The following is a 26,770-nucleotide window of genomic DNA, read 5'->3' on the forward strand; positions in this document are numbered from 1 at the left end:
TGGTGGAGGTTGGGTGTAGGTTTGTCGGCGGATGAGAGGGCATGTGCAAGGTTTGTGGCGGCCATAAACTCCTATGCTGAAATTAACAAAAATGAGAAGATCTCACCTTCCATAACTTGGGAGGCGTTGAAGGCAGTAATCAGAGGAGAGCTGTTCTCGATCAAGGCCAAAGGGACAATTGGAAAGGCTGGATCTTTAATGACCGAGTTCATAATTACTATTTAAATACCTGGGCCAGAGAGGTTAACTATTTTCTATTTGTGGACTATCAAGTTTCTCCATTGTAATAAAAACATCACATTTTTTTAAAAACTTATTTATAGAATTTTAGTTTCAAATCTATAAATAAATAATTTAATTCACCTTCTGTAAAATTTTTATAAAATAAATGTAATTAAAAAGTGAAGGATAATCAGTGCATTTTACTTTTTGGCTTGCTGTCTGGGAATAAGTTGATCTGATTGGCTAATTACCTTGCATAATGCTATCACTGTTGGTGAATGATTTGCGATCCTCTTAACTTGTTGCCAGATTCAAACTAACATTGGGAAAAGAAAATCCATGCCACAGAGATCAATACATATATGTAGCCAGCTTTCAAGAACAATGGCAATAGTCATCACTTCTCTACTGACCTTGAAATCTAGGCCAATTGTTCATTCCTTATCTGTCAGAGACAAGGCCAACCCTCTCCAGGCACAATACTAAAATAACATTAATGCTGCAGAATCTGTCCTATAAATTCATTAATAGCTTTTCAAATATTATTCTAACTGATGCTTCAAAATAAAGCATTTCTACGGGAACAGCAGCACATGCTGGTAAGTAGTGTACTTCTTGTCATCATGAGTTAGCCGTGTGCACAGGGGGTGTACTCAATTGAAAATGAAATGAAAATGAAAATCGCTTATTGTCACGAGTAGGCTTCAATGAAGTTATAAAAGAAGATTCAACCAGTGACAAATATAACAAAGACAGATACATTACAAATTGATTCTCATATTGACTGGAAATACAAACAAGCTTGGAGGAATAATTTCTGAGTCCTAATGGGCAAACCACATATTTCCCAGCAATGATTTGTTTAATTAATCCCTTGAGGTTACTGCTAGTCCGGCGGGTGGATAGAATTCCCTGGGGGGTTAACGCTGTTGGATGGAGTGCCATGTGGTCTGCCTCTGTACATTAATTATCCAGAATGCATATGTGGCTTCTAACTTTCTCTGGGAAACGATTAGTGTAAGCTAGTCGGAACCATCCGAGGTTTGTGATTAAAATTGCATTTTTTGACAGATCCCAGTGCAGAGGAAGTTTGCAATCCTGGGCAATTGCTCTGTAAAATGTAAAACGAGTATCCCCAGCATCAAGGCTGAAATGAAGAAAATAACAAATAAATATATCAGAGTGCACTGTTTAAAAGAGGACAGAGAACTAAATTTAGACAATCTAGATTGTAAGCAGAAGCAGTCATTAATGCACTATATTGATTCCTTTGGTACACTGATGTGCTAAAGGGTTGATTGTAAGTAAAAGTGACAAGACAGTCTGAAATGACCCGAGAGTGACCTTCACTGAAGGTACATTCGGAATGGATTTTGCCTGGCAAAATTACTGAATTGGTAAATGAATGCAACAGGAGGAAGACAGGAACATTCACAAAGTTTGATGGCCAAGTGCAACTTTGTAAACAGCAGGCTCTGTTGTCCACTGTTCGATCTGATGAATTTCCATTTTCTTCCCTCAAGGTCAATCAAGCCTCTAGAAGCCACCTTCAGGCTCAGCAATCCTTCGGAGAAGGCACTGCCATGTGCTCCATCCCTCCAAAACACTAGAATAGAGATTGGCACCCAGGATGGGGCAGAGAGTAAGCTATCAGGATCTGTAAGTGGTGAAGCACCCAGTACGAGCTCAAAGTAGCAGCTGTTGGTGGCAGGGACAACCCAAAAGCTGGCTGATCTGTGAAGCCTCCCAGTTCTGCAGAGGAAGACACAGATGCAGCTGTTGGCACCCAGCTATGAAAAGAGAACTGCTTCATCAAACAAGCAGTTATACCAATTATCAGAAAGCATGTTAGGAAGTCTCAGCACCATGCTGAAAGCATGGAGAAGATTGCTTGCAGCATTTGTGATGTTATCTCATGTGAAATTACCACCCTGCATTCTACTTTGGAGCATTTGGCCAGCTCTAGGGTTTCCTTGGCCAGCCTTATTGGAACTGGAGCCCAAACACGCCTAAAAATCTAAGATTAGAACAAGGTACGAATTGGATGGTAAAATATACACAGTTAGTGCATAGTTTTGCACATGTTACCCATTTAATTTACAGTAATTTCTACTTTGCTGAAGGGAGTTTAACTAATATTATTTGAACATGTTGAACTTTACAATGTGTAATTTCATTAAAATACAAGGTCTGCAAAATGTGATATATATCTGGACTACTATTTTGGTCCAACCAGTAGAACCAGTAGTTTTGGATCACGCAGCACAGTAGCACAGGGCAGCACGGTAGCACAAGGCAGCATGGCTGCACAAGTGGATAGCACTGTGGCTTCACAGTGCCAGAGTCCCAGGTTCGATTCCCCGCTGGGTCACTGTGCAGAGTTTGCACGTTCTCCTCGTGTCTGCGTCGATTTCCTCCGGGTGCTCTGGTTTCCTCCCACAGTCCAAAGACGTGCAGGTTAGGTGGATTGGCCATGCTAAATTGCCCTCAGTGACCAAAAAAGGTTAGGAGGGGTTATTGGGTTACGGGGATAGGGTGGAAGTGAGGATTTAAATGGGTCGATGCAGACTCAATGGGCTGAATGGCCTCATTCTGCACTGTATGTTCCATGTAAAGTCTTCCTTTAACAGCTAGTGTGGATTGCATTGCACACATGATTAAGGAAGAATAAGTTCTCTAAAACGCTACTGAGTTTTCTGTTTCACAATTGCTCGACAGGAGCAGAAACATTGATGTTACCACACTTCTAAAACTGGTAATATATAAACAATTAAACAGGAGTAGCAAATTCAATATCAAAAAGCTGCATGCAGCTCCAGAACCGCGGGTTGCTCACCTCTGGTCTACAGATCCATCAGGCCTACAATCCACAGGATATTTGCATTCCTCCAATTATGTCCTCTTGCACCTCTCCATTTTTAATCCCTTCATCATTATTGGCCATGCCACCAGCTGCCTAGACCATGACCTCTGGAATTCCCTGCCTAAACGTCTCCACCTCTCTGTATCGTTCTGTTCTTTAAGATGCTTGTTAATATTAATCACTTTGACCAATTTTTCGGTCATCTGCTTTTGTTTCATCTTTTCGAATCCATGTCAAATTTTGCTGTGGAGTGCCTTGAGGCATATTACTTTATTCATCACTGAAGCAATATTCATGTCTATGAACGTCCTTGCATCGTTATCACACATCTTTTTACCAGCATTCGGAAATTATTAATGCATGATTCAAGACAGCGAGAATATTCAATCAACACAACAAAACCTATCTCTTTCGTCAGCCAACATCGCTACTTTCCAACACTAACGACAATATATCTTCAGGCACATAAATTCTGGCTCTTTTTTTTGGCAGCTTGATTGCCACTCCACTTAGATCACCAAGCTCAGCATGTACCTGAAATCCAACCTCAGGCCTTGGACTCATACTCGCTTTGCCAATCGTGGCTGATCTGATTTATTTTAAAAGGATGAAAAGCTGACTATCAAGTAAACTACAAGTGAGCATGCATACATATACTTATCATAAACTCTCAGTATATTAAAATTACAAACATGGAAAAGAAAGTATTGAAACAAAACCTTTCCATAAGCTTTTCATTCTCAAACTGTATATAGTATAAGCAGCATGAGCCTTTCTCCTCGCATTTCAATATTTGTAGAGAGGAGCAAAACAGGACACTGCTAAAGAATGTGTTTCTAACTGATATAGTTAGTTTAGTGATTCCCGCCCCACAAATTCTTCCAACTAAAAGCCCATACTTCTATCCATGATTGAAGGTCATTTTAATTCAGTCATGAAGTAAGAAGCCAATCCCAGTCCAAAGACTAGCTTAATAGATTTGCAAGTTTGTTTATACATAGGAAGAAGCATTTGAGTTCTGTGAAGAAATTGTGTTTTGGAGGGAAGGATAAAGGGATATTGTATTCTACCGATGTATTCTTTGGAAGAGGGTAAGGATATAATGTATTCATTGATAAGAAAGTTAATCACTCGCATATCCATCCACCTTAACCATCTTGCAAGTGATAACAATGATTTTGGTCCAAGTCAAAAGTGTTTCACAGTTTGGACCTGATTATAAATGGGTAAATGCCACTCTGACTTCCTTCCCCATGACATGCTTCATGGTTTGATTACAATTATAGACTATACCCACACATTTTAAAATTGATTTGTGGGATGTGAGCATCGCTGGCTAGGCCAACATTTAAATTCCCTTTTTCTAATTGCCCTCGAGAAGGTGGTGGTAAGCTGTTTTCTCCAATCATTGAAGTCCATGTGGTGTAGGTACACCCACAGTGGAGTTAGTGAAGGGGTGCCAGGATTATAATCTAATTGTTAAATATTATTGCTTTACTTTACACAAGCATCAATTAATTCCAGTACGGGACAGTCAGCTCAGATAATGTTGGGCATTCTTTCATTTGTGGAACTGACCTGCAGAAGTCACTTACATATAAAATACTTGTGAATTGTGGCTCACTGCAACAGAACTACCATATTTGGCAGATTCATCCCCATTTATCACTGTTAATAACTATAACATAATTCATCCTTAACAATTGATGGAAGTTCAACTTTTAACAGACACAATCAAACTGAGGCAACAGTGCTAGATCAACTACAGTGTAAGCAATCATGGTATGACAACTATCTCAAAACAACTGAGTAGAGATTCATTTACAGCAAATAACTGGTAAACACTTCAAAATATTCAACTTTATTCTCCCTTTACTCCTTTCTATCTTGAAACATGTTGACTCCTCCTGATATAGTTCCATAAACAGCAGGAACATTATCAGTGTTTTTTTCAACTCAATCATTCTGCCACAGGTCGATTTTATTGAATTCAAATTTGACCAGCCACCGTGTTGGGATTCAAACCTGGAACCTCAGTGTGTTATATTACCTTGTGTAATATAGTATATTACTCTTTGAACCAGCCGAGTTGATGAAATGAACAATAGTCTTCTTGTAAAGATGAACTAATTTATTGAGTAATATAAATAATATTTGTGAGTCATTTGTACTTAATAATCAACTAGTAAAATAAATAAAATACAATAAAGATAACCAACTAACTATACAATGTAATAATGAAATAACTTATAACTTCTCTCTCTCTCTCTAGCTATTCTATGTCTTGTCTGTTCACTCTCCTGAAGCACACTCTCCCAGAAAGAGCGGGAAAGTCTTTCTTATACCATCTGATAGTGAGACATCTAGTGCTGAATTGACTGTATTAGTTTTACATACATTGATCATGTGTATTGATTTACAGAGATCACTACACAGTGCATTGCTCTAGATTTATGGATTACCAGTTCAGTGACCATACCACTAGGCCACATTAGTGTGTTTTTTATTACACAAGGTATTTAACCATGGATTACATCACACCTGAATCTGTTCCCATCTGATGGCAATATAAATACAGTTTCCATCAGAAATCAATACATAACAATCAGGAACATACATTTTCGGTGACATTTCCACGTGCTAACCCATGAATACTGTGGACAACCTCCCAGGGTTGTCCACAGGGCAAGATGTTCCACCCGTTCTCACAATCATACACTATAGCTTAAACAAAACAGCCAGAGAAATGCTGGGAAAATGCTGGTACTCTTAAAAGAAAGATCTTAGTTAGGTCATCTGTGAGGTATTTTATCCAATATCTCAGACGTTTAATGTTCAGACAGAGTAGCTCAAACTGCACAAAAACAGCCGCTGGAGATTTTCATTTAAAATGTGGCTTACGTGAGCAAAGCATTCAATTACACTACAGAAACTGAATCCTAACGCACCGTGCATTGCAATCAGATTACAGATCCTTTTCAAAAGGAACACTAAATCACCTGACAGCTTTTTCCAGAATCGGTGGTGCCATTCTGTTTCATGAAGTCAATTGGGACAACCTCAGCACAAAACTCTCCTTACCCAAGTTAGCCTGCACATATTCTCTTCAGCAGTAATAGACCCATAACCAGGAATTTGACAGTGAAGTTGAAGCATCATTTTATGTATGGTTTATGGTACTTTAATAGACTAAGCCCTCATAATTGATGGAATATGGAGTCTGATTACTGCTCAAAATACATATAATAAAAATATATATTTTTTTTAATATTTTTATTGAAGTATTAGCAAAATTTTATAACAAAAAACAGAAAAAACAATAAGCGTTAAACATTAACATAGTGCAAAAATAGATATTTACCCTGAACGGCTCTGTCTTCACAGACCACCGAAAATAACAAAAAACAGACAAATACAACACTTACTTTCTCCCCCCCCCCCTCAGAAAGCTGCTACTGCCGACATTTTAAATTAAATTTCCCCCAGAAAGTCGACGAACGACTACCACCTCTGGGAGAACCCTAACCTTGATCCTCTTAAGGCACACTTTATTTTCTCGAGGCTGAGAAACCCAGCCATGTCACTAACTCAGGTCTCTACACTCGGGGGCTTCTTGTCCCTCCACATTAACAGGATCCTTCTCCGGGCCACCAGGGAGGCAAAGGCCAGGATGTCAGCCTCTTTCACTCCCTGAACTCCCGGGTCTTTTGACACCCCAAAGATCGCCACCTCTAGACTCGGCACCACCCGCGCACCTAGGACATTGCGCTGGCAAATCCCTGCCAGAACCGTCCAAGCTTCGGGCATTCCCAAAACATATGGACATGGTTTGCTGGGCTCCCCGCACACCTCGCACATCTGTCTTCTACCCCGAAAAACTTGCTCATCTTCACCGCCGTCATGTATGCCCTGTGTACCACCTTAAACTGCATCAGACTGAGCCTGGCACATGAAGAGGAGGAATTGACCCTACTTAGGGCTTCCGCCCATAGACCCGGCTCTAACTCCTCTCCTAACTCCTCCTCCCACTTGCCTTTAAGCTCCTCCACCGGGGTTTCCTCCATCTCCGACAGCTCCTGGTAGATATCCAACACCTTCCCCTCCCCCACCCAGGTACCGCAAACTACTCTATCCTGTATCCTCCGTGGCGTCAGGAGCGGGAAGGCCACCACCTGTTTCCACAGGAAGGCCCGCACTTGTAGATACCTAAAGCTGTCCCCTGGCGGCAATTTAAATTTGTCCTCCAGCGCCTGCAGGCTGGGAAAGCTCCCATCTATAAACAGGTCACCCATCTTTCTAATACCCACCCTCTGCCAGCTCTGGAACCCGCCATCCATCCTGCCCGACAGGAAACTGTGGTTATTACATATCAGGGTCCAGACTGACGCTCCCTCCACCCTCTTGTGTCTCCTCCACTGCCCCCAGATCTTCAGTGTTGCCACCACCACCGGACTTGTGGAGTAGTGGGCCGGCAAGAACGGCAGAGGTGCCGTTACCAGCACTCCCAAACTGGTGCCTTTGCATGACGCTGCCTCCAACCGCTCTCATGCTGACCCCTCCCCCAATACCCACTTCCTGATCATGGCAATGTTGAACGTCATGGAAAAGTTTGGCAGTGCCAGCCCACCCTCCCCCCGACTGCGTTCCAGCAGTGCTCTCTTTACTCGCGGAGTCTTGTTCGCCCACACAAATCCCGAGATGATCTTATAAACCCGCTTGAAAAAGGCCTTAGGGATGAAGATGGGAAGGCACTGGAATACAAATAGGAACCTGGGGAAGATCGTCATTTTCACGGTCTGTATCGTCCCCGCCAGTGACAGCGGGAGAATGTCCCATTTTTTAAAGTCCCCTTCCATTTGATCCACCAGCCGGGTCAGATTAAGTTTATGCAACAAATCCCACTTCTGGGCCACCTGTATACCCAGGTAACAAAAGCTCTTCTCGACCCTCCTCAGCGGCAGCTCCCTCGGTCTCTTCTCCTGTCCTTTAGCCTGGATCACAAACAGCTCGCTCTTCCCCACGTTCAATTTATACTCTTGAGAAACTGCAATATTCCCTTAAGATCCGCATGACCTCCCCCATCCCCTCCAGTGGGTCCGAAATATACAGGAGATCATCCACGTAGAGCGAGACCCGATGCTCCACCCCTCCACCCCGGACCAGCCCCTGCCAGTTCTTTGAAGCTCCCAGCGCTCAATGGCTGGAGCAAATAATAACGGGGAAAGGGGAACCCTTGCCTCGTCCCCCGGTACAATTTAAAATACTCCGACCTAAGCCAGTTCATGCGCACGCTTGCCACAGGCGCCTGATACAGCAATCGCACCCACCGGATAAAGCCATCACCAAACCTATCCAGCGCCTCCCACAGGCACTCCCACTCCACCCGATCAAAAGCTTTCTCTGCATCCATCGCTGCCACAACCTCTGCTTCCTCTCCTCCTTCCGAGGGCATCATAACAATATCTAAAAGCCTCCACACGTTAGCATTAAGTTGTCTGCCCTTAACAAATCCAAACTGGTCTTCCCCTATCACCCCCGGGGAAAATTCTCTATCCTCATGGCCAAGATCTTAGTCAATAACTTGGCATCCACATTAAGCAATGAGATTGCCCTGTAAGACCAACACTGTTCAGGGTCCTTCTCCCGTTTCAGAATGAGAGAGATCGAGACCTGCGACATTGTAGGGGGGGAGGATTCCCTTCTCTCTCGCCTCATTAAAGGTCCTCATCAGCAGTGGGCTCAACACCTCGGTAGCCATCCGGCCCCAGAGCTTTGCCCGACTGCATGCCCTCCAGCCCCTTAATAATTTATTCTATCTCGATCATATATTAAAAATATTGAGGTAAACTTGAACTCCCCTAGAATATCATCTGCTCACAATGCTCGGATAGACAATGCAAGATGAGCCCACATGTGCAAAGACACCATCACAATAGAGTCAGTGTCAAGAAATGCAGTGGAAAATAAAAGATATCAATGTAGCTGCTTCTACAGCCTTCGCCCCCAAAAGTATCAGTGCAGAATTTCCTCAGTTGTTTCCACTGTGCTGCTGTAGCTCATCCTAAAGCGTGGAGAAAACCTCATTTATCCACGTAAACAGGGTTTTCCGTCACAATCCTGGCAAATTGTGTCAACATTAAGCAGTTTGACTTAAGAGCACCCAAAAACTGGGGATTGCAATGCAACTCAGATTGGTCACATTGTCTGAGAGCACCGCCGACAATTATTCTCACACAACTGCAGCTTCACACCCACTATCATGTATTACAACTGTTGTAAAGAGCAATTTAGAGACGTTCGGGGGGGTATATCGCCGGGGGGGTGCTTTTTGTTGGGAAGGTTCTGGGTTGGGGGTTCCTTTTTAACATTATTTTTTCACGTCATGCTGGCGGGGTGGGCTCATTCAGAGGTGGCATCTTTCTTTCAGAGTGCTAGAAAATTTGGTGGGAAAGCTGGCAAGGAAGATGGCGAGCCGCCTTTCCCTTTTTCCCAATGGAGACAGCACTTTGGAAAACAAAAATCATAAAATTCCGTCTTTTAGGTTTACCATTTATTTTCCTTCATTTTATTTCTTACGTTGATTTAAATTACGCATTTTTAAAGATGTTTGATTCAACTAGGCCTCTATATGTTATGCTGGGCCACAAATTGTATCTGCAGTTCTTATAAAAGCAAAATACTGTGGAAAATGGAAATGTGAAATAAAAACAGGAAATGCAATAGCTATTCATCAGAACCAGGAAATGTAAGTAATGTAACAGGATTTAAACACGAAATGGGGGAGGATTAAAAGAACAAATGAGAAGGTCTGTGATCAAGTAGTAAACAGGAGAGATTAAATGACAAATGCATTGGAAGTGCGTGCCACAGGGATTGGGATTAGGACAAGAAAAGAAACAAAAGATGCATTGAGAATAGGCGTAAATGACAGAATTATAAACACTTGTCATGCAAAACCAAAAGCAAGAAAAAGAGTCAAACAGAAACTTGCGAAGGGACAGGAAACAAAATGGCGGCAGAGATTATTGATTTCAGATTACAATCTGAAACTGTCAAACTGAAAGTTGAATCCAGACAACTACAAACTGACTAATCAAAAGTATGTGTGGAGTTTGCACTTTCTCCCCACGTGTGTGTGGATTTCCTCCGGGTTCTCCGGTTTCCTCCCACAGTCCAAAGATGTGCAGGTTAGATGGATTGGTCATGCTAAATTGCCCCTTAGTGTCCAAAAAAGGTAAGGTCGGGTTACTGGGTTATAGTTTTTCGGGTGGAGGCGTGGGCTTGGGTAGGGTGCTCTTTACAAGGGCCAGTGCCTCCTTCTGCACTGTAAATTCTATGATTCTATGAAAAGATGAGGTGCTGTTCCTTGAGCTTATGTTGAGCTTCATTGAAACAACACTACAGGATGTTGAAGAAAGAGGTCAGACTTGGAGCAAGGTGACAAATTGTCATTTTAATAATATTAATTAAAATACAGAATTATAAAAGTTGGTCTTTAAAAAGCCCATTTTGTATTTTCAACCCCAATATATTAATATCCATTGAAATTTGGTTCAAAACATGCAATACAAATTTTGCACTGGAGCATGATTTTTTAAACGATATGTCTGTCGGATGCTATAATTCCAAGTGACGAATTGTGTTCAAGTTGCCCACTGAAACCTTCAACAATTTTCAATGCTCAAGAAAATTCAGTTTATGAATAGTAATCATTTAGATTTGGCTCTGTTATTACTGTGCAATGCACTGAGACACGAAGGAAAAGAATGCTAATGAATTTTCTATGTTATTGGTTTACTTCATAATTTAAAATAATCAATCATTCAAAATTATGAATCATCTAACCCACCTGCAGCAGTAAATCATTACAGCAATTAATTTTATATCTTTCCTATATGCTCCATTGTAACATTTAAATTCTGGCTCTCTCTTGCCAGCTATCTGTATTGGCAACAAAGCAGATGATGAACAGGCAACAGTGTGAGATTTTGATAAGTGCAATTATTAAGAAGCATTAAGGTTTTACAGTTTGATGTAAAAGCTTCATTTAGATGTTTTTCGCTTTTCATTTGTTTTCAGTCCTCAGTAAAGTGAGGGTTTCCAATGTGAGAAAATTGAAAAGATTCTTCCTTTTCCATAAGAACATAAGACCACAAGACATAGGAGCAGAATTAGGCCACTTGGCCCATCGAGTCTGCTCCGCCATTCAATTATGGCTGATAGTTTCTCATTCCCATTCTCCTGCTTTCTCTCCATAACCCCTGATCCCTTTATTAATCAAGAACCTATCTCTCTCTGTCTTAAAGACACTCAGTGAATTGTCCTCCACAGCCTTCTGCGGCAGAGTTCCACAGATTCACCACCCTCTGGCTGAAGAAATTCCTCCTCATCTCTGTTTTAAAGGATCGTCCCTTTAATCTGAGATGGTGTCCTCTGGTTCTAGTTTTTCCTACAAGTGGAAACATCCTCTCCAAGTCCACTCTATCCAGGCCTCGCAGTATCTTGTACGTTTCAATAAGACCCCCACACATCCTTCTAAACTCCAACGAGTACAGACCCAGAGTCCTCAAACGTTCCTCATACGGCAAGTTCTTCATTCCAGGGATCATTCTTGTGAAGCTCCTCTGGACCTCATTCTGCACTGTAGGAATTCTATGGTTCCATTGTATCCCGATCCAACATTTTTTAACTTTATGAAAAAAGAACTCACCGTTACATGATGTCTCAATTTATCAATAGTTGCTGCTATGCTGCTATGAATAGCTAATAACAACACAACACAAATAGTAAATCAATGGCCAAATAACGGTTCATATTTTGCTCCCAAGAGCGAGTTCAATGGCATTCACAGTTACTACTATGCAAATCACCCAGCAACTTGAGGCGGAAAAGAGATACTCTGTGAACTGCAAATTGCCACAAGCTGCTCGACGATTTGCATCACTCCACTGTTAGCCTCAATAAAATGGCATCATGCCCTCAACCTTTCCATGAATTTCAGGCTGCATTCACACATTAATTGTTAATTGGATTTGCCACAGTAAACTAGAGCTACTACTTAATAGCATATGTGGAGATTTATGATACCCTGCCCCTGCACAATCTGGGCTTTTTTTTCTCATGGTGCTGATTGAGGGAGGAATGTTGGTCAGGGCAGATCACTAACAAAAGATCTAAGGAAATGTCAATCCAAATCATTACTAATGCCTCTGGAAATATCAAAACTGGGGCGAACTTAGTGATAAACTTTCTTTTATCTGAATCCAGCATTTGTATAATTAAAGGAGATTAGGACCATAGCTATCATGAATCTGGAATCATTGACTGGTACAGCACACAAGGAGGCCATTCAGCCCATCATGTCTCTGCCAATTATTTTAATTTAAATTAGTTCCACCACACCGCCCTGCAGTTCCCCATAGCACTGTATATTTACCCTCTTCAAGTATTTATTAAATTCCCTTTTCGAAAGTTACGATTGAATCTGCTTTCAAGTCGCACATTCTAGATCACAAACATTCACAAACACTCACTGCATTTCAAAAAATTCTCCCCATCTCCCCTTCTGGTACTTTTCGAATTATCTTCAATCTGTGCCCCTCGGGTACCCAACCTGTGAAAACAGTTTCTTCTTATTTACTTCATCAAAACTCCTTCATGATTTTGAACTCCTCTATTAAATCTCACCTTAACCTTCCCTGCTCTGTAGAGAACAATCCCGGTTTCTCTAGTCTTGCCATATTCAACTGAAATTCCTCATTCCTGGTCCCATTCCAGTAAATCTCCTCAACATCATCACCAAAGTTTCAATAAACAAATAACACCAAGGAAAGGCTCAGAGCTCAATAAAGCTACAAAGAGATCTTTAAATAGTAAATATTTCCTTGCTTTGTGGTGCGTGGGTTAACGGGATCATCAGTTTAAAACGTTCACTGGGAATGAGGAGGGATTGTCGAAACATGGGAGGATTACGGAAGCGAATGATTGTGCCAGTCACCATTGCATCTTTTAAGGTCCTTCTTCCTTTTCCATGGGAAACCATGAACACAGTAGGTAGCGCCTGCCTCTGAGCCAGAACCTCAGGACTCGATGGTCAAGGAAGCTGGATTCAGAATTACAGAATTCCTACAGTGCAGGAGAAGGCCATTCGGCCTATCGAGTCTGCACCAACCCTCCGAAAGAGCACTGCCAACAAGCTCCACTCGCCCATCTTTTCCCTGTAACCCCACCCAGCACAGTGGGTAGCGCTGTTGCTTCACAGCTCCGGGGTGCCAGGTTCGATTCCCGGCTTGGGTCACATGTGTGGAGTCTGTACGTTCTCCCTGTGTCTGCGTGGATTTCCTCCAGTTGCTCCAGTTTCCTCCCACAAGTCCCGAAAGACATGTTGTTAGGTAATTTGGACATTCTGAATTCTCTCTCCGTGTACCCGAACAAGCACCAGAATGAGAAGATATGGGGCTTTTCACAGTAACTTCATTGCAGTATTAATGTAAGCCTACTTGTGACAGTAAAGATTATTATTATTATTATTATTATTATTATTAAGGGGAAATTTAGCTGGGCCAATCTACCTAACCCGAACATCTTTAGACTATGGGAGGAAACCAGAGCACCCGAAGGAAACTCACACAGACACAGGGAGAAAGTGCAAACTCCACACAGTCACCCCAAGGTCGGAATCAAAGCCAGATCCCTGGCATTGTGAGGCAGCAGTGCTTACCATTGTGCCACCCCAGCATGTGGCCAAACAGGTTAAGTATTGACTGTACTGGCATTTATGTGTGTAATATGATTGAAAGAATAAACAAATGGAAGGGTATAATGCTATGATTCTCATCGAGACTTGGGATTTTATTGGCTGAATTATCTTTGTTTTCCTGCAGATTTTTTTCTTGTACAAGAAATCATTCTGTATTCATGAAATGACCCTGTGCTCCACTTTTAATTCTATCCCTTTGTCAATTGCAGTAACAGATAAGAATAACGTTTTTTTCACAGAACTTAGTGGCCCTCATGAGTGAGTACTTTTTGAAACTTTTTCTCTAAAGTTGTATAGATGTATTGATTTGACAGCTTGTTTTGATAGATAACTACATTTGCATCTGTCTGGATAGATCCTGTTGTTGTTATGGTACAACATTCTAATCTAAACTTAAAGTTACAGATTCAAGTGCATCCTTACCTTCGCCTCTCATTAACTGTGCATTGTTAAATATGGCTGTGTGTGAAAAGTATGACTGGGAACTGATCAAAGTGGCTGCAAAGCTCATGTTGACAGGTTCCTTCAATTTTTGAGAATTATAGAAATTACTTCAAGCAAAATAGCTGAAAATAGAACACAGACTGTCATCCTTTTTTTGATTTGTTTGAAATATTCCCATCTGACTTGGGTTTAGGTGGACAGTACATTATAAACTGTGAATCTATGCGTGCAGCACTGCAAGTTATTTGTTTGAAATGTACTGATGCTAAGATACACAAGCAGGTTAGCAGGGTCAGCCTTCAACTCTTTCAGACCTCATCATGAGATTTTGTCAAGTTTGACAAGCTCTATTTGAATAATTGATGTGTTTTCGTACAGCCCGCTAATGTTGCTACAGGTATTATTTTCGCTTTTCTCTGTCGTTAAAATAGTCATGATGTGGAGATGCCGCCGTTGGACTGGGGTGAGCACAGTAAGAAGTCTTACAACACCAGGTTAAAGTCCAACAGGTTTGTTTCGAATCACTCGCTTTCGGAGCACTGCTCCTTCCTCAGGTGAATGAAGAGGTAAGTTCCAGGAACATATATATAGACAAATTCAAAGATCCAGACAATGCTTAGAATGCAAGCATTTGCGGGTAATTGAATCTTTACAGATCAAGAGATAGGGGTAACCCCAGGTTAAAGAGGTGTGAATTGTCTCAAGCCAGGACAGTTGGTAGGATTTCGCAAGCCCAGGCCAGATGGTGGGGGATGAATGTAATGCGACATGAATCCCAGGTCCCGGTTGAGGCCGCACTCATGTGTGCGGAACTTGGCTATAAGTTTCTGCTCAGCAATTCTGCGTTGTCGCGCGTCCTGAAGGCCGCCTTGGAGAACACTTACCCGGAGATCAGAGGCTGAATGCCCTTGACTGCTGAAGTGTTCCCCGACTGGAAGGGAACATTCCTGCCTGGTGATTGTTGCGCGATGTCCGTTCATTCGTTGTCGCAGCGTCTGCATGGTCTCGCCAATGTACCACGCTTCGGGGCATCCTTTCCTGCAGCGTATGAGGTAGACAACGTTGACAAGAGTCACACGAGTATGTACCACGTACCTGGTGGGTGGTGTTCTCAAGTGTAATGGTGGTATCCATGTCGATGATCTGGCATGTCTTGCAGACATTGCCATGGCAGGGTTGTGTGGTGTCGTGGTCGCTGTTCTGAAGGCTGGGTAGTTTGCTGCAAACAATGGTTTGTTTGAAGTTGCGCGGTTGTTTGAAGGCAAGTAGTGGGGGTGTGGGGATGACCTTGGCAAGATATTCATCTTCATCGATGATGTGTTGGAGGCTGCGGAAGCCCTCCCGGCCACTGGCGTCGGGCAATGGAAAATCCTGCCCAATGTCTATCGAATTGTATGAAGCTCCAGACTTCATTCACAAAATTATAGTAGTTGTGAAGCATTGATACAAGGTAATGACTAAATATATAAAATGCAACCGGAAATCTACCGAAAAGGAATTGAAACTGAGAGAATTGCTGTGTAGTGGGTTAATAGCATCATTAAATCATAGACTGTGAGGGCAGCACGGTGGCGCAGTGGGTTAGCACTGCAGCCTCACGGCGCCGAGGTCCCAGGTACGATCCTGTTCACCCCACAACCCAAATGATGTGCAGACTAGGTGTATTGGCCACACTAAATTGCCCCTTAATTGGAAAAAAAATGAATTGGGCAAGCTATTGTGGTTCAACAAATTTGCGCTGTTGTTTGCCTCCACTACACCTGTGATCCTACCTTTCTGCTCATTCTCCACAGCTTTTCATGTTTGTCCAACTCCCTTTCAAAATAAATTATGGCTTCAATAGTGGATTCTAATCTTGTGACAACACTTTTCTTATTAAATTATTTTGCCAAACATTCGGCAAGATCCATCAATCCAGGTTGATGAGTATGTTCCACCCAACAACCCTTCTCCCTCACAAGTAGCACAGATTGCAGCAAGTGTAATATTCCTGAAAATTATTTTCCAGCTGTGTATGTTTCAGTTGATCTAGAAGTCAATACTGGGTGCCATATTCAGCACTGATGTCAATATCTCCACCTGCAGTGGGAGGAGATCATAGGGGAGGTCAATAAGGTACGGTAAAGTCGCCATAGTCCCAGATGACCATCGGCTGCTTTTCCCTTTGAGGGAGGGAGATGAATGGTGATGGTTTAACCTGAGGATACCACACCTCAGGCGAGGGGCAAGGTTGAGAAGGCATTAATAACCTCAGCCGGTACAGGAATTGATGTTCTTCATCACAAACCCACTGAGCTAAAACGGCCCTCAGTGGGAGGTCAATACCAGGAGCTTATGTCTCAGAACATGGCAGCTTTGGCCCGAGAAAGTTCAATGACCTCACCAAAGTGGTCAAAGGAAGTATACTCTCTAATTGCCTGCTTTCACCTCCAGTCTTACTATTCCCAATCTGCTTCTCCGCATTCCCTTTCACTCTCTTATAATCACTGCATCACACTTCACCATTTACCTGTCCTCACATGCTACCTTTTCATGTTTCAAATTTTTATTTTAACAGAAAACACCACTGAGTTTGGATTGACCGTGCTTGTTGACAATGCTTTTGATTCAAAGAACGAGTTTTATGGTCATAGCCATTATTGTTTCTAAGATAGTGAAGATAATTAATTATTCTGAATATGCTATTGGAACCTTTTTTTAATATTATGAGAATCAATAGCTGAAAATATTTCCAACATTATACGTATTAAGTTAAAGTATCGTTTAAGCACGAATTTACTAACAAAATTATATTTAAAAAGGTCAAAAAATGCAATAATTCAGCATTAGGTCTATTTAAATTACTTTTTCTATTCATTCAAATTCATTTTATTTATATATGCAAATTATGAATGTCCTGCATTCTATATGCATTCTATTAGAAACACTTGGCAATTTGCCAAGTATTTGGTTTAGAAATGCCGGATTTCCACCTGATGTTTCCAAAGTTTTTGTTTCAGGCAGCATTTTTTAAAATATGGCTCTTCAGGTAAAAGGATTGCCAACTCACGGCACGCAATAGCAAGGACTGGTCTCCCCCTGATGACAAGGTTTTAGGTTCCGCAGATAATCACTCAATTCGTCCCGAGTGATCCACACATAGGCAATGTTGCTTGAGCACAGCGACTGTCTGCTCGATGACGCTTCTAGTGGGAGCATGGCTCTCGTTGGCCAGCCCGGGTTGTTGTGCCTAACCTTCTTACCAAGGCTCATGAGTAAAGTATAAAGTGATCATTTGTCACCCATTAGCCAGTCTGTGACAGCCTAGTTTGAGCAAAGGAGGCACAGAGCGGGTAAAGCGGTGATATGATATTGAATTTCTAGGCCATAATTTAGCTAATGTTTGATCACCCTTTCTGACATCTCCTTCTTCCTCCTGTGCCAAATTCCCTATTCTTCCTAAAGTTGTCATCGTCCAGAATGTTCAGCTTCAATTATACCCAGCTTCTAGCCAGGTGCCTATTTAAGTCTTTGTATATAATAATAACAATCTTTATTCATGACACAAGTAGGCTTACATTAACATTGTAATGAAGTTACTGTGAGAATTCAGAATGTCCAATTCACCTAACCTGCACATCTTTGTACTGTGGGAGGAAAGCAGAGCACCCGGAGGAAACCCACGCAGACACGGGGAGAACGTCAGCCTCCGCACAAAGTGACCCAAGCCGGGAATTGAACCCGGGTCCCTCGTGCTGTGAAGGTGCTAACCACTTTGCTACCATGCCGTCCAAGGTCATCTATAAATGTGTTTCATTCTGATTATAGAGAAGTCAGCGTAATATAGGTTCAGTTTTTTAAAAATTCGATAATGGGGTGCGGGTTTCGCTGGCCGGGGCCCTGAGGGTATTTCAGAGTCAACCACATTGCCATGGATCTGGAGTCATGTGTAGGACAAACCAGGTAAGGATGAAAGATTTCCTTCCCTAAAGGACATTTGATAACCAGTTTTTACAACAATCGGTAATGGTTTCATGGTCATCATTAGACTTTTGATTCCAGATTTTTTTTTTTTTTTACTGAATTCAAATTCCACCGTCTGTCCTGATGAGTTTTGAACCTATGTCCCCAGAGCATTACCCTGGGTCTCTGGATTACTAGTCCAGTGAAAATATCACTATGCCACTGCCTCACCTCGTTTAATGTAGCTGCTACAATATTTAATTTGACTTCTTTTAAAGCAGATTGGCAAATCATACTCGAACTCCGTTCTCATTCAAGCTTCTCACGAAAGGAAAATACCTATTGATTGGAAACTTATTAATGAATGCAGGCTCAAAAAATGAATAGTATTTCTGGTTTGAGCTGAGTATGCAAATTAAAAGTAAGGATCTTTCATTCACCATATAAAATTTGTTGACGCAATACATACTTCAAAGTTCCAAGGATGAATCGTTCCAAGATGAGTTGAACAGAGGCAAATACTTTCAATTTACTGCCTGCAAGCTCTTTTAAATTAGATAACACTTCAAGCCTATAGGACAGTTGTTTCTACCAATAAAATATATAAATCTGAAGCATAACTATCACCTAGGCAGTTATGCGCTGACTGTGAAAAGTGGCTAATTTAACAATAAACAGGACCTTGACAGCACACTATAAAGATGTATTTGTCTGCCTAATTGAACAAGTTTTTCTCAGAGATTTTACATTTCTAAAGCCATTAACATTTAAATTGGAAACAAATGATACATGGCTCATATTGTGTCAGAATTTAATTACACTTCAGAAAATTGGTCAAGAACTACATCAAAAATCCACTCGGACGCTATATACAAAGCAACACAACTGCTTTAAATACGAGACAGTTTGCAACCAAAATACTTAAACAGGAAGCAATATATACAATAGATTCCATACCAATGCTCCCCTTCACTAAAATGTAAAGTTACAATTACACCAGCACTCTCGTTCATAAAACACATCTTCAATTTCATCTGCTGTTTGCAGCCCCATGAAACAACATCCAAAAAATAGCAGTTCCAGGTATTTTGCCACCTTCTGCAGGTACCTAGCTGAGAATGGCTACATAAAGAATCCCATGAATTTTCACTCAAGCCAATACTGGGTTTGAATCTGAAAGAATCCAAAAAGAACAACAGTGCCAGCTGAGAGACAAATAGAGGGCACTATGCTCTACTCAATTGTTGTACGGTTGAAAACATGACCAGGGTTTGGGAGTGGAGATAGAGGGTGAACCGGATTCTGCCCAGCGAATGTGGTTACCACTTACCATATCCCATTTTCCAGAAATAACTAATTTACTTAATGATAGCCGGTTTCCACATCAGTCAAGTCCAGGAGCTGCTTTAGGGACAATAAAGAGAAATTCGAACATCTTGAGCTGGATTCCCCATCAGCGGGTCCTCCTCTTCGCCAGCAGCGCACTCACGCCCACGGATTTCTCGACAGCATGAGGGTGCCCCCAATGGGAAATCCCATTGGCCAGCTGCCAGGATGGAGGATCCCACTGCCGGCAGGGGAGCGGCGCACCAGAAAACGGGTGCGGTGGAACGGAGAATCCCTCCCCTTGTTTTAACGGATAGAATGCTACAAGATTTCACATTTTAAGCAAAAACACATACCTTTTGTATATGAAAGACGAAAACAATAAAAGCACTTTTAGCTGAACAATGTGGTTTATAACTACTTGCATCCGTTTGTTTCTTAACTGCATCACAGACAGGCGAGGAGATTTTACACACAGGAACCAATTCTGATCTGTTACACTACCCCATGCTTTTGAAAAATAACCATGGCTGCTACATCATTTTTTAAATCTAAATTTATAACACCAAATTATTTTTTTTTTCCAATTAAGGGACAATTTAGCGTGGCTATCCACCTAGCCTACACATATTTAGGTTGTGGGGGTGCGACCCAGGCAAATATGAGGAGAATGTGCAAATCCCACACAGACAGCGATCTGGGACCCGGGTCAAGTCCGGGTCCTCAGCGCAGTGAGGCAGCAGTGCTAAACACTGCACACCGTGCCGCTCTAAATGGGTGACATAGAAACAATACAACCCCCCAACACGGTTAAGGGGGTAGGGCAGGGGTGTGGGCAAACCCACTGGGCTGAATGGCCTCCCTTCTGCAACTGCAGGGATTCTATGATTCTATGTTATGCGTGACCTATCTCATTATCACCATTGAATAAATGCTAAAGAGAACTGTTCAAAAGCACCTGTGGGACATTGTGACAAGATAGCAGAGGGCAGCAGAGCAGAGCTACTGATCAGCTGTTCTGGGGAAATTTGCATACGTGCAGTGCGGTCAGCCTAAGTCGAAGGTGAACCTGCGAAGAAGACCCAAGGAGTTTGAGTAAAGGCAAGCAACCAGCAGAGGGCAGCAGAGCAGAGCTACTGATCAGCTGTTCTGGGGAAATTTGCATACGTGCAGTGCGGTCAGCCTAAGTCGAAGGTGAACCTGCGAAGAAGACCCAAGGAGTTTGAGTAAAGGCAAGCAACCAGCAGAGGGCAGCAGAGCAGAGCTACTGATCAGCTGTTCTGGGGAAATTTGCATACGTGCAGTGCGGTCAGCCTAAGTCGAAGGTGAACCTGCGAAGAAGACCCAAGGAGTTTGAGTAAAGGCAAGCAACCAGCAGAGGGCAGCAGAGCAGAGCTACTGATCAGCTGTTCTGGGGAAATTTGCATACGTGCAGTGCGGTCAGCCTAAGTCGAAGGTGAACCTGCGAAGAAGACCCAAGGAGTTTGAGTAAAGGCAAGCAACCAGCAGAGGGCAGCAGAGCAGAGCTACTGATCAGCTGTTCTGGGGAAATTTGCATACGTGCAGTGCGGTCAGCCTAAGTCGAAGGTGAACCTGCGAAGAAGACCCAAGGAGTTTGAGTAAAGGCAAGCAACCAGCAGAGGGCAGCAGAGCAGAGCTACTGATCAGCTGTTCTGGGGAAATTTGCATACGTGCAGTGCGGTCAGCCTAAGTCGAAGGTGAACCTGCGAAGAAGACCCAAGGAGTTTGAGTAAAGGCAAGCAACCAGCAGAGGGCAGCAGAGCAGAGCTACTGATCAGCTGTTCTGGGGAAATTTGCATACGTGCAGTGCGGTCAGCCTAAGTCGAAGGTGAACCTGCGAAGAAGACCCAAGGAGTTTGAGTAAAGGCAAGCAACCAGCAGAGGGCAGCAGAGCAGAGCTACTGATCAGCTGTTCTGGGGAAATTTGCATACGTGCAGTGCGGTCAGCCTAAGTTGAAGGTGGTTTGTGGAGGGGCTGTTGGCAACTGACAGTTAAACCCGAAACACTTTGTGAGTGTTTCCCACCCTACCTCCTCCTCTAACCAACCCCCCCACCCCACGGTGGTTGGGAAGCGGGAGCAGGGGCCTGTCGTGAAGGTGAGTGAGTGCCTTTAAATTTGCTTACCTTTCAGCGGGATCAGGGTTTGAGGTAATATCAGGTAAGCTCTTCCTTTCTTTTTCTTTTTCTTGTTTTTTTTTTAATCTAGAGGGGATGTCAGGGAAGGCAGTACAATGCTCCTCCTGCAGAATGTTTGAGGTGAGGGACGCCGTCAGTGTCCCTGCTGATTTCATCTGTGGGAAGTGCACCCAACTCCAGCTCCTCAAAAACCGTGTTAGGGACCTGGAGCTTGAGCTGGATGAACTTCGGATCATTCGGGAGGCAGAGGGGGTCATAGATAGGAGCTTCAGGGAAGTAGTTACACCAAAGACTGGAGATAGATGGGTAACTGTAAGAGGGACTGGGAAGAAGCAGTCAGTGCAGGGACCCCCTGCGGTCGTTCCCCTGAGTAACAAGTATACCGTTTTGGATACTTGTGGGGGGGACGACTTACCAGGGGTAAGCCATGGGGTACGGGCCTCTGGCACGGAGTCTGTCCCTGTTGCTCAGAAGGGAAGGGGGGAAAGGAGTAGAACATTAGTAATTGGGGACTCAATAGTCAGGGGCACAGATAGGAGATTTTGTGGGAGCGAGAGAGACTCACGTTTGGTATGTTGCCTCCCAGGTGCAAGGGTACGTGATGTCTCGGATCGTGTTTTCCGGGTCCTTAAGGGGGAGGGGGAGCAGCCCCAAGTCGTAGTCCACATTGGCACTAACGACATAGGTAGGAAAGGGGACAAGGATGTCAGGCAGGCCTTTAGGGAGCTAGGATGGAAGCTCAGAGCGAGAACAAACAGAGTTGTTATCTCTGGGTTGTTGCCCGTGCCACGTGATAGTGAGATGAGGAATAGGGAGAGAGAGCAATTAAACACGTGGCTACAGGGATGGTGCAGGCGGGAGGGATTCAGATTTCTGGATAACTGGGGCTCTTTCTGGGGAAGGTGGGACCTCTATAGACAGGATGGTCTACATCTGAACCTGAGGGGCACCAATATCCTGGGGGGGAGATTTGTTAGTACTCTTTGGGGGGGTTTAAACTAATTCAGCAGGGGCATGGGAACCTGGATTGTAGTTTTGGGGTGCGAGAGATTGAGAGTAGAGAGGTCAGGAGCACAGTTTTGACTTCGCAGGAGGGCGGCAGTGTTCAGGTCTGTGGTTTGAAGTGTGTCTATTTCAATGCCAGGAGTATACGAAATAAGGTAGGGGAACTGGCAGCATGGGTTGGTACCTGGGACTTCGATGTTGTGGCCATTTCAGAGACATGGATAGAGCAGGGACAGGAATGGTTGTTGCAGGTTCCGGGGTTTAGGTGCTTTAGTAAGGTCAGAGAAGGGGGCAAAAGAGGGGGAGGTGTGGCGCTGCTAGTCAAGGACAGTATTACGGTGGTAGAAAGGATGCAAGATGGGGACTGTTCTTCCGAGGTAGTATGGGCTGAGGTTAGAAACAGGAAAGGAGAGGTCACCCTGTTGGGAGTTTTCTATAGGCCACCTAATAGTTCTAGAGATGTAGAGGAAAGGATGGCGAAGATGATTCTGGAAAAGAGCGAAAGTAACAGGGTAGTTGTTATGGGAGACTTTAACTTTCCTAATATTGACTGGAAAAGATATAGTTCGAGTACATTGGATGGGTCGTTCTTTGTACAATGTGTGCAGGAGGGTTTTCTGACACAATATGTTGACAGGCCAACAAGAGGTGAGGCCACTTTGGATTTGGTTTTGGGTAATGAACCAGGCCAGGTGTTAGATCTGGAGGTAGGTGAACACTTTGGAGACAGTGACCACAATTCGGTGACCTTTACGTTAGTGATGGAAAGGGATAAGTATACCCCGCAGAGCAAGAGTTATAGCTGGGGGAAGGGCAATTATGATGCCATTAGACATGACTTAGGATGTGTTGGTTGGAGAAGTAGGCTGCAAGGGTTGGGCACACTGGATATGTGGAGCTTGTTCAAGGAACAGCTATTGCATGTTCTTGATAAGTACGTACCAGTCAGGCAGGGAGGAAGGGGTCGAGCGAGGGAACCGTGGTTTACCAAAGAAGTGGAATCTCTTGTTAAGAGGAAGAAGGAGGCCTATGTGAAGATGAGGCGTGAAGTTTCAGTTGGGGCGCTTGATAGTTACAAGGAAGCGAGGAAGGATCTAAAGAGAGAGCTGAGACGAGCAAGGAGGGGACATGAGAAGTCTTTGGCAGGTAGGATCAAGGAAAACCCAAAAGCTTTCTATAGGTATGTCAGGAATAAAAGAATGACTAGGGTAAGAGTAGGGCCAGTCAAGGACAGTGGTGGGAAGTTGTGTGTGGAGGCTGAGGAGATAAGCGAGATACTAAATGAATACTTTTCGTCAGTATTCACTCAAGAAAAAGATAATATTGTGGAGGAGAATGCTGAGACCCAGGCTATTAGAATAGATGGCATTGAGGTGCGTAGGGAAGAAGTGTTGGCAATTCTGGACAAGGTGAAAATAGATAAGTCCCCGGGGCCAGATGGGATTTATCCTAGGATTCTCTGGGAAGCCAGGGAAGAGATTGCTGAGCCTTTGGCTTTGATTTTTAGGTCATCATTGGCTACAGGAATAGTGCCAGAGGACTGGAGGATAGCAAATGTGGTCCCTTTGTTCAAGAAGGGGAGTAGAGATAACCCAGGTAACTATAGGCCGGTGAGCCTAACGTCTGTGGTGGGTAAAGTCTTGGAGAGGATTATAAAAGATACGATTTATAATCATCTAGATAGGAATAATATGATTAGGGATAGTCAGCATGGTTTTGTGAAGGGTAGGTCATGCCTCACAAACCTTATCGAGTTCTTTGAGAAGGTGACTGAACAGGTAGACGAGGGTAGAGCAGTTGATGTGGTGTATATGGATTTCAGTAAAGCGTTTGATAAGGTTCCCCACGGTCGGCTATTGCAGAAAATACGGAGGCTGGGGATTGAGGGTGATTTAGAGATGTGGATCAGAAATTGGCTAGTTGAAAGAAGACAGAGAGTGGTAGTTGATGGGAAATGTTCAGAATGGAGTTCAGTTACGAGTGGCGTACCACAAGGATCTGTTCTGGGGCCGTTGCTGTTTGTCATTTTTATAAATGACCTAGAGGAGGGCGCAGAAGGATGGGTGAGTAAATTTGCAGACGACACTAAAGTCGGTGGAGTTGTAGACAGTGCGGAAGGATGTTGCAGGTTACAGAGGGACATAGATAAGCTGCAGAGCTGGGCTGAGAGGTGGCAAATGGAGTTTAATGTGGAGAAGTGTGAGGTGATTCACTTTGGAAAGAATAACAGGAATGCGGAATATTTGGCTAATGGTAAAATTCTTGGTAGTGTGGATGAGCAGAGGGATCTCGGTGTCCATGTACATAGATCCCTGAAAGTTGCCACCCAGGTTGATAGGGTTGTGAAGAAGGCCTATGGTGTGTTGGCCTTTATTGGTAGAGGGATTGAGTTCCGGAGCCATGAGGTCATGATGCAGCTGTACCAAACTCTGGTACGGCCGCATTTGGAGTATTGCGTACAGTTCTGGTCGCCTCATTATAGGAAGGACGTGGAAGCTTTGGAACGGGTGCAGAGGAGATTTACCAGGATGTTGCCTGGTATGGAGGGAAAATCTTATGAGGAAAGGCTGATGGACTTGAGGTTGTTTTCGTTAGAGAGAAGAAGGTTAAGAGGTGACTTAATAGAGGCATACAAAATGATCAGAGGGTTAGATAGGGTGGACAGCGAGAGCCTTCTCCCGCGGATGGAGGTGGCTAGCACGAGGGGACATAGCCTTAAATTGAGGGGTAATAGATATAGGACAGAGGTCAGAGGTGGGTTTTTTACGCAAAGAGTGGTGAGGCCGTGGAATGCCCTACCTGCAACAGTAGTGAACTCGCCAACATTGAGGGCATTTAAAAATTTATTGGATAAGCATATGGATGATAAGGGCATAGTGTAGGTTAGATGGCCTTTAGTTTTTTTTTCCATGTCGGTGCAACATCGAGGGCCGAAGGGCCTGTACTGCGCTGTATCGTTCTATATGACTGAGACTCACATATTTCCCTTCCGGGACAAGCACCCTACTGAAGTGGCAGCACAATAGACACCACCAGATGGACAAAGGAGAGTTAGCCAATAAAGTTCTGGTGAAGTACTTTTAAGGAGGACTTCCGATAGTGGGGCACCACCTGGACTGCAACAAAATAAATTGCAGTGAACCGGGCTGGAATTTTGCTTCCCATTGTTCAACATGGGATCTTTGGAAGTAAATTCAAGTAAATAAGTGTATTGAGCCACGGAAATATATTATGGCGGCATTTCATTTCACGATTCTGTGCATAATCGGGCAAGATGGTGACAAAAAATGAACAAACATTTTAATGGTGAGTTTTTAGGCTGTCTCACCATCTCAAATGTTTTTGCCCCCCCCCCCCCCCCCAAAGACTGAGCTGCGACCACAAGTGCTTGCTCCTTTCTTATCTGCCATATGTAATTAGCAGTGGGGAATTGAGACCATGAACTTAACATAATTTGGTGGAACTCAGGCTACGAACTTTTAAGGGTCATCATGTGAAAAGTGGGTCCTAGGAAGCCATAATGAGGATTACAAAGTTCGGAAATAGGTTGCAGATTCCTCCTCTTCCTTCAGTTCAGGCTTAGTATTAACTGTGGAAGGCCTCAGAAATAGATTGAGGTGGAAGCCAATCTCAGAGGAGTCTTTTAGAAAATTTAATTTATGTTGCATATTTAATTCTCAAGATGTTCTAAAGTGTTTCACAGCTAATACATTACTGTCAAAGTAGTCACTGTTGCTTTGAGAACAGATTATTGTGCCAAACATGGCTTTGGCAGCAGCACTTTTCTGAGATTTGAATGCAAAAATCTGGTTTGAGAGTCCAGTAAAGTAATGAGAGAAAGCGGCATTGTTGGATGGTCCACCTTTCAAATGAAATGTTAAATCAAAGCCTTATTGGTTCGTTCAGATGGGTGTAAAAAAATCCCAAAGCACTATTTCAAAGATCAACAAGGGAGTTATCCCCGGTGTCCTGGCCAACACTTATCCCTCAATCAACATCACAAAAACAGATTATCTGGTCATTCCCACATTGCGGTTTATGGGAACCAACC

General features: G+C 43.3%; 1 protein-coding gene across 4 annotated transcripts in view; it reads right to left on the minus strand.

The window, feature by feature from the left end:
* The window catches only part of LOC119977591 (proton-coupled amino acid transporter 4-like), a 551,265-nt gene that overhangs the window by 301,194 nt on the left and 223,301 nt on the right, over nucleotides 1–26,770 (minus strand). The window contains exon 12 of one of the 4 annotated variants that reach the window (XM_038818710.1): nucleotides 19,366–19,403. The exons of the other annotated variants lie outside the window; for them this stretch is intronic. Coding sequence (XP_038674638.1) covers nucleotides 19,381–19,403 — 23 coding nt within the window. The 3' untranslated portion in view covers nucleotides 19,366–19,380. Of the gene's footprint in view, nucleotides 1–19,365; nucleotides 19,404–26,770 lie in introns of those variants that run through there. 4 annotated transcript variants of the gene reach the window in all.

This window comes from Scyliorhinus canicula, chromosome 14, assembly GCF_902713615.1.
Source record: "Scyliorhinus canicula chromosome 14, sScyCan1.1, whole genome shotgun sequence".
Classification (NCBI taxonomy): Eukaryota; Metazoa; Chordata; class Chondrichthyes; order Carcharhiniformes; family Scyliorhinidae; genus Scyliorhinus; species Scyliorhinus canicula.